The 12772-nt window shown below is 42.1% G+C and overlaps 1 protein-coding gene across 3 annotated transcripts in view; it reads right to left on the bottom strand.

The window, feature by feature from the left end:
- rfng (RFNG O-fucosylpeptide 3-beta-N-acetylglucosaminyltransferase) overlaps positions 1-12772 on the bottom strand; it is a 54611-nt gene that overhangs the window by 5634 nt on the left and 36205 nt on the right. For 2 of the 3 annotated variants that reach the window (XM_043714714.2, XM_043714716.2), the window contains one exon: positions 1568-1733. In XM_043714714.2, the coding sequence (XP_043570649.2) occupies positions 1568-1733 (166 nt within the window). The remainder of the gene's footprint in view (positions 1-1567; positions 1734-12772) is intronic. The other variant, XM_043714715.2, reaches the window with a different exon arrangement.

Here is a 12772-nt window from a genome sequence, read left to right as displayed (position 1 = left end):
GTCAGATGTCAAGCTAAGTGGCAAAAAGTTTCAAGCTTTGTTCTTCCCTCCCTTTCTTGAGTAGAGGGTGCATTGTTCCAGAATAGACGGTATTTTGGAAAATTAACACCAATGTATGCACTAACTCATTAGTCACCTCATTTAAGACACTAGGATGAAGTCCATCTGGACCTAGAAGCTGGTCAGTTTGATGATCCCGTTTGCTTAGTACCTCTTCCCTTGCCATTGTAATTTCATGAAATTCCTCTCTCCTTTCCACCTTCTTGTTTGTAGTTATTATTGGAATGCTTTCTGTATCCTCTATTGTGAAGTCAGAAGCAAATTATTTGTTCACTTCATCCATATATCATCTATTATTAATTCCCCATTCTCTCTTTCTAGAAGGTGTTTGTAGTGTCAGAGGCTGAGGAGTAATCTTAGCGAGATTTATAAAATCATAAGGGGCATTAATAGGGGGGATAACCAAGGTGTGTTTTTGAGGGGAGGGGAGTCCAAAACTAGAGGGCATAGGTTTAAGATGAGAGGAGAAAGATTTAAAAAGGACCTGAGGGTCAATTTTCTTTACACAGAGATTAGTGCATATATAGAATTAGCCTCCAGAAGAAGTGGGGGCAGCAGGTACAATTGCAGCGTTTAAAGTTATTTACTTAGCTTGCTTTATTATGCATCTTATGAGCTTTAATTTGTATACAACATTGTAACTTAATAGAAGACACCTTAATCACTTAGCAGAGACTGATCAAACAACTTGCTCCTTTCTATGTAGTAGAAAACGAACCAATTTTAATCAGCTCCAAAGAATCTAGCTCCAGCTCTGACTCTGTCCTGTTTGTTCAGTAATGTTGACTATCTGTCACTAGATCCTCACCTTAAGCAGGTCCTTACTCAAATTAGCAGTCATTAAATTGATTATTGTAATTGGAGTTGGCCAATTATCACTGGTCTGGTTGACATAATCCAAAAGGGAGACACTAGCCTTCAAGAAATTAAGAACGTCTAGAAGGCTGATTTTTTTCCACAATGAGGAAAACATATGCTGATGCTTCGACAGTGTTTGTGTCACTCTGATGGGCACAACTTCCTCTTGGGATGCTGGTCTAACGATATGCACAAAACTAAGGTCTTCACCATCCTTGGAGGTGTATATTCTTCATTATCCTTATGGACATATGCACTAGGCCATATAAACCAGAAAATCCAGGTTTGATTCCTGGACTGTATCAAGTTACCTGGAAGCAGCAAGAAGTGGTGAAGAGAGGAGTTGGGCAAAAGTGGTCACTATTTTAATACATCAGGAAGAGCAGAAACAATGCTGACTATAACCTGTGACTCCACTTTTTCTGGAAAATGTGGACACTGGTTAAGGTAAAGACATCATTATCAGTTTGCAAGAAGTTAAATAATCTGTTAACATTGAGAGTTGTAGCTCATGGGGATGACATAATACTATTGATGAGGCAATGGAATACTGCTGGTACACACCATTATGCTGCTATCATCATACCACTGTTTGCTTTCCAAGAAAATGGAGGGAAAAAAAAAGTCCAGGTAATTCTGAAAGGCTGACCTGTCTGGGGATAATAGTTGGTGGGATTTGCTGCAGGTTCTCTAGGTGCGAGTGGAACAGATCACTGTGAATCATCTTCACTTCTAGTAGACCTTCAATGATATAGCCAATTGTACAATCATCAGGAAGGCGGATCTTCTCTGCTGTGCTAATAAAGTTTCCAAAACTGTTAAAAATTAAAAAGTGAAATTTACACAAATGGGATATACTAAACTGTACATTCTTAAAATAAGAATACTTTTGACTTTGGTGCAGAGGTCATCTGGAATAATACTGACTTTTCATTCTACTCAGCGTAGAGAGCTATTAAACATCATAACTTGGAAGATGTAAGGCACAAAGACAAATTAACAAAGAGTAAAGAGGATAACACCATTTCTGAGATATAAAATTTATTTCTGACAAATGAAAGCAACTAGAATTTGAATCAAGAAAAGCTATTTAAGGAAGAAGAGAAACATTAAGAACTAAAGAGGAAGAGGATGGAAGTAAACAGAAATACTGTAATAAAGTGAAGAGATGGATTGGAACAATCCAAGCACATGGAGGTTATAAACTACGCTATAGCCCCATATAAAAACAAATCCCTGCAGTGAAAAAAATGAAAAGTACAATAGCACTTTAATTGTTATGGTATAAGTTGAAGTATTAACTTAATGGAAAATTATGACCAGGATATAATAATACGTAAACACTAAAGAGAGAATGTGAAGAGATTGAGAGCTTTCTTATTCCATTTGGATTACTGGAATGTTCTAATGAATGTAAGATTAGGAATGCAAAGTTGAAGGACAAGTTCTACACAAGAGGTATATCCTGGAGAGGAGTCCACCTATTTAAGATGGTGTCCAAGTGCTTCCATGGAAAAATGGAATATTTGATTGAAGGCATTATATTTCAGAACAGCATTGAAAATAATACCAGTCAAAAAACCCAGACTGGAGAGCTTGCTTAGGGCTCCGTTAAAGCTTTGGTTTAGAAAGTCATCCAATTACAGTTCTTCAAGGGAGAAAAGATATTGTACCTATTTCAACCTCAGCTAGAATTGTACTTTTAAATCAATGTTAGATGTCAGAAGCAGACTATTCAGGCTCTAGGAAGTCTTAGAACACAGAACATAGAACAGCATAGCACAGTACAGCCCCTAATTTGTGCCAACCTTTTATCCTACTCTGATCAAACTAACCTACATACTCCTATATTTTACTATCATCCATGTGCCTGTACAAAAGTTGCTTAAATGTTCCTAATGTATCTGACACTACTATCACTGCTGGCAGTGCATTCTATGCGCCCATCACACTCAGAGTAAAGACCTACCTCTGACATCTCCCCTAAAACTTCCTCCAATCACCTTAAAATTATGACCCCTTGTGACAGCCATTTCTGCCCTGGGTGAAAAGTCTCTGAACCACTATGCCTTCCATCATCTTGCATACCTCTATCAAGTCACCTCTTATCCTTCTTCATTCCAATGAGAAAAGCCCTAGTTCCCTCAACCTTTCTTCATAAGACATGCCCTCTAGTCCAGGCAGCATCCTGGTAAATCTCCTTTGCACCATCTCGAAAGCTTCCACATCCTTCCTAGAATGAGGCAACCAGAACTGAACACAATATTCCAAGTGTGGTCTAACCAGGGCTTTATAGAGCTGCAGCTTTATAGGCCTCACGGCTCTTAAACTCAAACCCCTGGTATTGAAACCAACACACCATACGCCTTCTTAACAACCCTATCAACTTGGATGGCAACTTTGAGGGATTTATGGATGTGGACTCCCAAGATCACTGTTCCTCTACAACTGCTAAGAATCCTGCCTTTAACCCTGTACTCTGTATTCAAATTCAACCTTCCAAAATGAATCCCTTCACATTTTTCCAGGTTGAACTCCATTTGCCACTTCTCAGCCCAGCTTTGCATCCTGTCAATGTCCCGTTGCAAATGACAACAGTCCTCCACACTATCCACAACTCCACCAACCTTCGTGTCATCAGCAAACTTACTAACCCATCCTACCACTTCCTCATCCAAGTCATTTATAAAAACCGCAAAGAGCAGAGGTCCCAGAACAGATCCCTGCAGAACACCACTGGTCACCAAGTTCTAGGCTGAATACTTTACATCTTACTACAACTTTCTGTCTAAGTGCCAGACAATTCTGTATCAAGGCAGCCAAATTTTCCTGTATCCCATGCCTCCTTATATTCTGAGTAAGCCTATCATGGGGAACCTTATCAAACGCCTTGTTACAATCCACATACACCGCATCTGCTGCTCTACCTTCATCAATGTGTTTTGTCACATCTTCAAAAGAACTTAATAAGGCTTATGAGGCATGACCTGCCCCTCACAATCTAGCTATGCTTTTCCAAATGATCATAAATCCTATCTCTCAGAATCCTCTCCAATAATTTGCCCACCACTGATGCAAGACTGACTGGTCTGTAATTCCCAGGGTTATCCTTATTCCCTTGTTGAACAAGGGCCACCCTCCAATCATCTGGCACGACTCCAGTGGATAGTGAGGACACAAAGATCATCGCCAATGGCACAGCAATCTCTTCCCTCGCTACCTTGGGTATATCCCATCTGGCCCAAGGGACTTATGTACCCTCACATTTTTCAAACTTTCTAACACATCCTCCTTCTTAAGATCAACCTGCTCAAGCATATCAGCCTGTTTCACGCTGTCCTCACAAAACACAAGGTTCCTCTCAATAGTTAATACTGAAGCAAAGTATTCATTATGGACCTCCCCAACATCCTCCTATTCAGAGTACAAGTTCCCTCTAGTATCCCTGATTGGCTGTACCTTTACACTGACCATCCTCTTGTTCCTCACTTAAGTGTAGAATGCCCTGGGGTTTTCCTTCATTCTATTCACCAAGGTTTTCTCATGCCCTCATCAAGCTGGAAGTCCATTCTTCAATTCCTTCCTGGCTACTTTGGAACCCTTGAGACCCCTGCCTGATCCTTGCCTCCTCAACCATAAGTAAACTTCCTTCTTCCTCTCAATGAGATGTTCCACATCTTGTCATCCAAGATTCCTTTACCCTATCATCCCTACCTTGCCTCAGTGGGTCAAATCCAGCACTCACAGCGAGAACTCCCTTAAGAACCTCCACATTTCTGTTGTGCATTTCCATGAGAATATCTGTTCCCAATTTAGTCACTCCAGTTCCTGCCTAATAGCATTGTAATTGCCCTTCCCCCAATTAAATACTTTCCCCTACCGTCTGCTCCATGACTATAATACAGGACAGGGAGTTGTGGGATCACTATCACTAAAATGCTCTCCCACCCAGAGATCTGACACCTGACTTGGATCGTTGACAAGTACCAAATCCAATAAGGCCTCCCCTCTCGTCAGCCTACCTATACATTGAGTCAGGAATCCTATCTGGACACGCCTGACAAAAACTTCTCCATCCAAACTATTTGCACTTAAGGAGGTACCAATCACTATTAGAGAAGTTGAAGTCACCCATGACAACAACTCTGTTACTTCTGCATCTTTTCAAAATCAGTCTCACAATTTGCACCTCCATGCCTCTGTTGCTAGTGGGGGTGGGGGTTTAATAGAAACCCCCCAATAAAGTGACTGCTCCTTTCCCGCTTTTTACTTCCACATTGACTTAGTAGACAAACCCTCCTCTATGATCTCCCTTTCTGCAGGTATGGTTAGCAATGCCGCTCCCCTACCTCTTTTATCTCCCTCACTATTCCTTTTGAAACATCTAAACCCTGGAACATCCAACAACCATTCCTGCCCCTGTGATATCCAAGTCCCGTAATGGCCACAAGCTCACAGCTCCAACGACTGATCCATGCTCTAAGTTCATCACCCTTATTCCTGACACTTGTTGCGTTAAAGTTGACACACTTCAACTCACCACGCTGACTGCAACTTTGCCCTATCACCTGTCTTTCCTTCCTCACAGACTCTCTGCACACTGTATCTGCCTGTTCACCAGCTACCCCATCCTCTGATCCATAGCTCCGGTTCCCATCCCCCTGCCAAACTAGTTTTAACCCTCTAAAAAAGCTCAAGCAAACCTCCTACCAATGATATTAATACCTCTCCAGTTCAGGTGCAACACATCCTCCTTGTACAGGTCCCACCTTCCACAGAAGGTATCCCAATGATTCAGATTTCTGAAGCCCTCCCTCTTACACCAGCCTTGCAGCCACTGCACTCGCTCTCGGTTCCTAGCCTCACTAGCCCATGGCACCAATAGTAATCCCGAGATGAATACTCTGCTCATCTTGCCTTTTAGCTTCCAACCTAACTCTCTATATTCACTTTTTAGGTTCTCATCCCTTTTCCTAGATATGTCACTGGTACCAATGTATACCGTGACTTCTGGCTGCTCACCCTGCCCCTTAAGTGTCCTGTAGACTCCATCCTTAGATTCAAAGTCTTAGTTTAAGCTGACTCTACTTTGTCTACCAAAGTATTAAAAATATGTGACACATTGGTTGCCTGAATATTGATAAGACATGGTCTCATCTTCAAAGAGAAAAGATAACTTCCATGAACCTCCTGATCTTTGACCTCCTCCTTTGCCTGATGATTACAATGATTATGGAAGGAAACTGAGTGAGTGATTATCAGTGATTCAGAGATGCGGATTTTACAGGTAGCAGCAAAGTAAATGCACTTTCAGCTCAACCTTCTTCAAGCTCAGCTGCATAGACTGACTGAATAAAGAGATGTCTTGATGTGCTGCAGAAGTGACTCAGCATGCAATTAAGCAGCCTATCACATTAAAGTATTCATACACAGCAAACAAGGAAGATTAAAGAAATTAAAATTGTTACTTTTAATTAATATTTTCATATTGGAAAGTAAATGACAAGTGATTGGTTTAAGGTCGATGGTCAAGTAAAGATGCAGAAAAAGTTTATAAAACGGAAGTCTGGAGGTTGGCAAACCTGGTGCCACTGTTTAAGAAGGGTGGTAAGGACAAGCCAGGGAACTATAGACCAGTGAGCCTGACCTCAGTGGTGGGCAAATTGTTGGAGGGAATCCTGAGGGACAGGGTGTACATGTATTTGGAAAGGCAAGGACTGATTAGGGATAGTCAACATGGCTTTGTGCGTGAAGAAGGCGTTTGGTATGCGTTCTTTTATTGGTCAGCGTACTGAGAACAGGAGTTGGGAGGTCATGTTGCGGCTGTACAGGACATTGGTTAGGCCGCTGTTGGAATAATGCGTGCAGTTCTGGTCTCCTTCCTATCGGAAAGATGTTGTGAAACTTGAAAGGGTTCAGAAAAGATTTACAAGGGTGTTGCCAGGGTTGGAGAATTTGAGCTATAAGGAGAGGCTGAACAGGCTGGGGCTGTTTCCCCTGGAGCATTGGGCGCTGAGGGGTGACCTTATAGAGGTTTAAAAAATCATGAGGGGTATGGATAGGATAAATAGACAGAGTCTTTTCCCTGGAGGTCTGGGAGTCCAGAACTAGAGGGCATAGGTTTAGGGTCAGAGGGGAAAGATATAAAAAAGACCTAAGGGGCAACTTTTTCACACAGAGGGTGGTATGGGTATGGAATGAGCTGCCAGAGGAAGTGAAAGTGGTGGAGGCTGGTACAATTGCAACATTTAAGAGTCATTTGGATGGGTATATGAATAGCAAGGGTTTGGAGGGATATGTGCCGGGTGCTGGAAAGTGGGACTAGATTGGGTTGGGATATCTGGTCGGCATGAACGGGTTGGACCGAAGGGTCTGTTTCCGTGCTGTACATCTCTATGACTCTAAAGTACACGTTTTTAAAACAATATGGAATTCAGCACTGAGCAACTTTCATTTCACAGGTTAAGAAAAGATCAACTTCTCTGGGCCATTTAGGGTGTTCAGCAGCATCCGTTAAGTTACTGCACTGTTAACATCCAGTTAGAACTCATTCAACAAGATAGCAGTTTTTCTAAAGTTTGACTATGAGACTAACAGTGTAGTGGTAGAAGTCCTTGTGAATTAAATTAATTTTCCATTGATTGAGGTCTGGGTGAGATACCTCAACTGTGCAGCCTGTGAGGAAACACAGAATCATTGACGCTGCCTTTTGGATCTCCACATTTCATCTCCTCACCAGTAAAACGCTCACGGGGAGAACATGTAGAAGTTTCAGACTTGTCGTTTCTTGTTCATTAGCAGATAGAACAGCAGACATTGATTTAATAAAGTCAACTGTATTGCACTGATTCATGATTTCATTTGTAAATAAAGTAGACCTAGGCATTAAGACAGTGCACATTCCCGAGAAAATGATCTACCATGTTCTGTTGTTAATTGTTTAAAAACTTGGCCACAATAAACTTTTGAAAAAGCAGCATGATTCACAAGACACTTAGCTCACTTGCACTCAGCTGTCTAACAGTCCACAGCAGCAGCAACAGAACAAAGCTGAAACTTTATTGCTGGAACAGCACAGCAGGTCAGGCAGCATCCAGGGAACAGGAGATTCGACGTTTCGGGCACATGCCCTTCTTCAGGGCATGTGCCCGAAACGTCGAATCTCCTGTTCCCTGGATGCTGCCTGACCTGCTGTGCTGTTCCAGCAATAAAGTTTCAGCTTTGATCTCCAGCATCTGCAGACCTCACTTTCTCCAGCAACAGAACAAAGGAGAGCGTACCTAGGGAAAAACAGCAGGGTAAATCCCTGAGGAGCGAGATCAGAGTGAACCTGGGTGGAAACAGCAGGATAAATCCCTGAGGAGTGGGGTCAGTCAGAGCATACCTGGGGGTGAATCTAAGGGAGATGCTCTGGAGATGTCACAACTCACTAAATAACCTCACCTTGGCTGCTCAGAAAGCAGGTTTGCAGATTGATTGAGTAGTGCATGGAGAGACTACAAATTTTAGTTGTAGTCTATTATGAATAAAGAACAGGAAAGAAAGAGAGGCTCGAATTTGGTGATGAATGGATAAGGTTGTGTAATAAGCTCCTGGATTGTTGTCGGTTGAGGTTGAGTTAGTTGATAAGATCAGAATAGCCCCATGGAATGCTCCTCTTACAATATGTGGGAAGTCAGGGATACTTCCAGTCTCCATGGTGACCACATACACTAGAAATTTGTTCAGCTGCAGTTCCTCATTTGCCAAATGGAGCACTTTGTGCTGCAGATAGGCTCACTATGGAGCATCCATGAGGTTGAGAATGTGGTGGATAGCACAGTTAGTAAGCTGGGTCACACCACCAGGAAGGGCTACACAGACAGAGAAGAGTTGGGTGACTGCCAGAAAGATGAGTAAATGTGAGCAGACAGTGCAGGAGCCCCCTGTAACCATTCCCCTCTCAAACAGGTATACTGTTGTGGACACTTCTGGGGGAAGATGGCCTCTTAGGGGAAAGCAATAGCAGCAGGTTGTGATAGGAAACTCAGCAGTTAAGGGCACAAATAGGTTTTTCTGTGGCCACAAGCAAGACTCCAGGATGGTGTGCCGCCTCCCTGGTGCCAAGGTCAAGGATGTCCTTGAGCGGGCACCAGGTATCCTGAAGGGAGAGAGGATGAGTAACCAGAAGTTATGGTCTATACTGGTACTAACAACATCGGCAGAAAGAGAGATGAGGTTCTGAAAATAAAGTTCAGGGAGTTAGATAGGAATTTGAAAAGCAGGACCTCTAGGGTTGGAATTTCAGGATTATGCCCTCTGTAACATGCCAGTGAGGCTAGGAATAGGAAGATAGTACAGGTAAATACATGGCTAATCAGCTGGTATAGGAGGGAAGCTTTCAGGAATGTGGAACCAGAGCAGTAGGTCAGCAAGTAAAATGACTGCAGAGGAGTCAAAGACTAAAGCCAGTAAGAAGAAGAGGAAGAGAGAGAGAGGTTACTGAACATGGCAGGTTGTCTGTTTTAACTTGTGGTGTATGACAGGTAAGGCAGATGCTTGAATTAGTACATATAACTATGATCTTATAGCTATTACAGAGACTTAGTTGAGGGAGGGATAAGACTGGCTTAACGGTTAGGGATTTATATGTTTCAAGCAAAATACAGAGGGATGTAAAAGGGATGGAGAGTTACATGGCCGATTCGGGAAAATATCATAATTGTACTGAGGGAGGACATTGGGGTGGTGGTGTCTGCAACCAGTGAAGCCACATGGGTAGAGCTCAGGAATAGGAAGGGTGCAATCACTTTGATAGGATTGTACTACAGGCCTCCCAACAGCCAGTGGGTGAGGAGGAATAGATATTTGTTCAGATTATAGAAATATCTAAAAACAGGGTGTTGTAATGGGTGATTTTGACTTCCCTTATATTGACGAGATCTGACTTAGTGTCAGGAGCTTGGATAGTGGGTTGAAATTTGTTAACTATGTCCAGAATGGTTTTCTGAAACAACACGCAAATAGTCCAACTAGAGATAGGGCCATTCTAGACCTGGTACTGGGAAATGAACCCAGCAGGTGATTGAAGTTTTAGCAGTGCAGCATCAGGAACCATGACCATAATTCCACAAGTTTTAAGTTACTTATAGCCAAGGATAAGCGTAGTCCTTGGTTGAAAGTACTAAATTACTAAAATACTGGGGGAACGTTAACTACCACAATATGAGGCAGAGGCTGGGGAGTGTAGTTTATAGGCAGCTGTTTGGAGGGTAAAGCCACATCTATGATGTGGAAATCATTTAAAGACCAGTTGATTAGAGATCAAGACCAGCATGTTCCTGTGAAATTAAAGGATAAGGATAGCAAGATTTGGGGACCTTAGATGACAAGAGAATTTGAGAGCTTAGTAAAAAAGAAAAAGGAGACATATGTAACGATTAGGAAACCGAAGACATACAGAGCGCTTGAAGAATACAAAAGAATACAGAAGAACTGAATAGGCTAAAAGGGGCCATGAAGTATCTTTAACAACCATGATTAAGGAAAATCCCATAGCATTTCTTTACATATGGATGCAAGTTTGCTCGCTAAGTTGGAAGGTTCATTCTCAGATGTTTTGTCACCATATGAGGTTACATCATCAGTGAGCCTCTGGTGATGCACTGATGTTTGTGACCCACTTTCTATTTCTGTGTTTGGTTTTCCTTGGGTTGGTGATGTCATTTCCTGTTCTTTTCTCAAAGGGTGATAAATGGAGTCTAAGTCACATGTTTGTTGATAGAGTTCCGGTTGGATAGAGTTCCAACAGGAACATCACCACAGGCAATGATGTCACCAACCCAGGGAAACCTAAACACAAACAGAAAGCGAGTCACCAGTGCTTCACCGGAGGCTCACTAATGATGTTACCTGGTATGGTGACGAAATGTCTGAAAACAAAGCTTCCAGCTCAGTGAGCAAACTTACATCCTGAACCTCAACCTGAGCTACAAATCTTCTCGATACTCACTATTTTATACATATACAAGGAACAACTGGGTAGCTAAGGAAAAGGTAGGTCTACTCGAGGACAAATTTGGAAATTTATGCGTAGAGCCAATGAAAGTGAATAAGGTCTTTAATGATACTTTGCATCAGTATTCACAAAGGAGAAGGATGTGGTGGATGGGGAGTCTTGGAAGGGGTATGCTAATATTCTAGGGCATGTCAGTATAAAAAAAATGGTTGAGCGTTTTGCAAAGCATGAAGGTAAACAAGTCCCCAGACCTAATGTGATCTATCCCAGAATGCTGAAGGTGGCAGATGAGGAAATTGCTGAGGCCTTGTATAAGATTTTTATATCATCTTTAGTCACGAGAGGTCCCAGAGGACTGGAGAATAACCAGCTTTGTTCCTTTGTTTGAGAAGGGCAACAGGGATAATCCAGGAAATTACAGGCCAGTGGGCCTTACGTCAGTGGTAGGGAAATTACTGGAAAGGATTCTTAGGGATAGGATTTACTCACATTTGGAAAAATATGGACTTATTACTGATAGGCAACATAGTGTTGAGCATGGAAGGTCATGTCTCACTGACTTGATTGAGTTTTTTTGAGAAAGTGATAAAGTTGATAGATGAGGGCAGGGCATTAAATGCTGTCTATATGGACTTTAGCAAGTCCTTTGCCAAGGTCCTTCATGGCAGGCAGATAGAGAATATGAAGTTACACGGGATCCACGGTGAGCTGGTTGGATGGATATCAAACTGGCTTAGTCATAGAAGACAGAGAGTAGAGGTGGAAAGTATATTTCAGATTGGAGATCAGTTATCAGATGTGTTGTGTGTTGGGACCCCTGTTGTTTCTAATATGTATAAATGATTAGAAGAGAATGTGGGTGGCCTGATTAGCAAGTTTATAGAGGCCACAATGATTGGTGAACTGCAGATAAGTAGAAGGATTGCCAGAGGGTACAACAGGACAAAGATAGGCTCGAAAGTTGGGTGGAGAAACAGCAGATGGAGTTTTAATTGGACAAACAGTTGATGATGCATTTTGGAAGACTTTTAGCAGGACAGAAGAATACAGTAAATGGCAGAGCCCTTAAGAGCAACAACATACAGAAGTATCTAGCTGTACAGGTCCATAGTTCCTTAAAGTGGCAACACAAGTGGATAAAGTGGTCAAGAAAACATATGACATACTTGCCTTCATTGGTCAGAGCACAGAATATAAAAATTAGCAAGAACTTTAGATTGGCCACGTTTAGAAAATGATGTGTAGTTCTGGTTGTCATAGTTCCAGAAGGACGTGGAGGCTTTGGAGAAGGTACAGAAAAGGCTTACTAGGATGCTGCCTGGTTTGGTGCGTACTAGCTTTGAGATTGAGCAAACTTTGTTTGTTTTCATGTGAAAGTCCAAGGATGACAGGGCAGCCTGAAAGAAGTTTACAAACTTATGAGAGGCATGGATGGGAATGGATAGTCAAGAGTCTTTATCCCAGGGTGGAAATAACCAATTTCCTCTAGTAATGGATAAGGTAAAAGGGGAAAAGCTGAAAGGAGATGTGAGAGGCAGGTTTTTTTTAATACAGAGGGTGATTAAGTGCCTGGAATGTGCTCCCAGAGAAGGTGGAGGCAGTGATACAACAGCAATGTTTAAGAGTCATTTTGACAGATATATAAACAGGCAGGAACAGTGAGATACAGAATACATCGAAGCAAAACAGTTTCAGTCTATAAAGTGTCAAGTGTTGGCACAGGCTCGGTGGGCAATTCAGCCTGTCCTGTGCTGCATTGTTCTTTGTAAATTAACTTAACTGCCAATATTGAAGTTTTGCGAGACAACAGCCAGATAGTAACTAACCCACTTGAATAGGATGTAAGCTAGTGGCTCT

The sequence above is a fragment of the Chiloscyllium plagiosum genome, unplaced genomic scaffold (genome assembly GCF_037043375.1).
Source record: "Chiloscyllium plagiosum isolate Xiang-an unplaced genomic scaffold, Cpla_swu_hap1 HiC_scaffold_25, whole genome shotgun sequence".
NCBI lineage: Eukaryota > Metazoa > Chordata > Chondrichthyes > Orectolobiformes > Hemiscylliidae > Chiloscyllium > Chiloscyllium plagiosum.
Note: the sequence above shows the minus strand (reverse complement) of the source record. Positions and strands in the feature narration are given on the sequence as shown.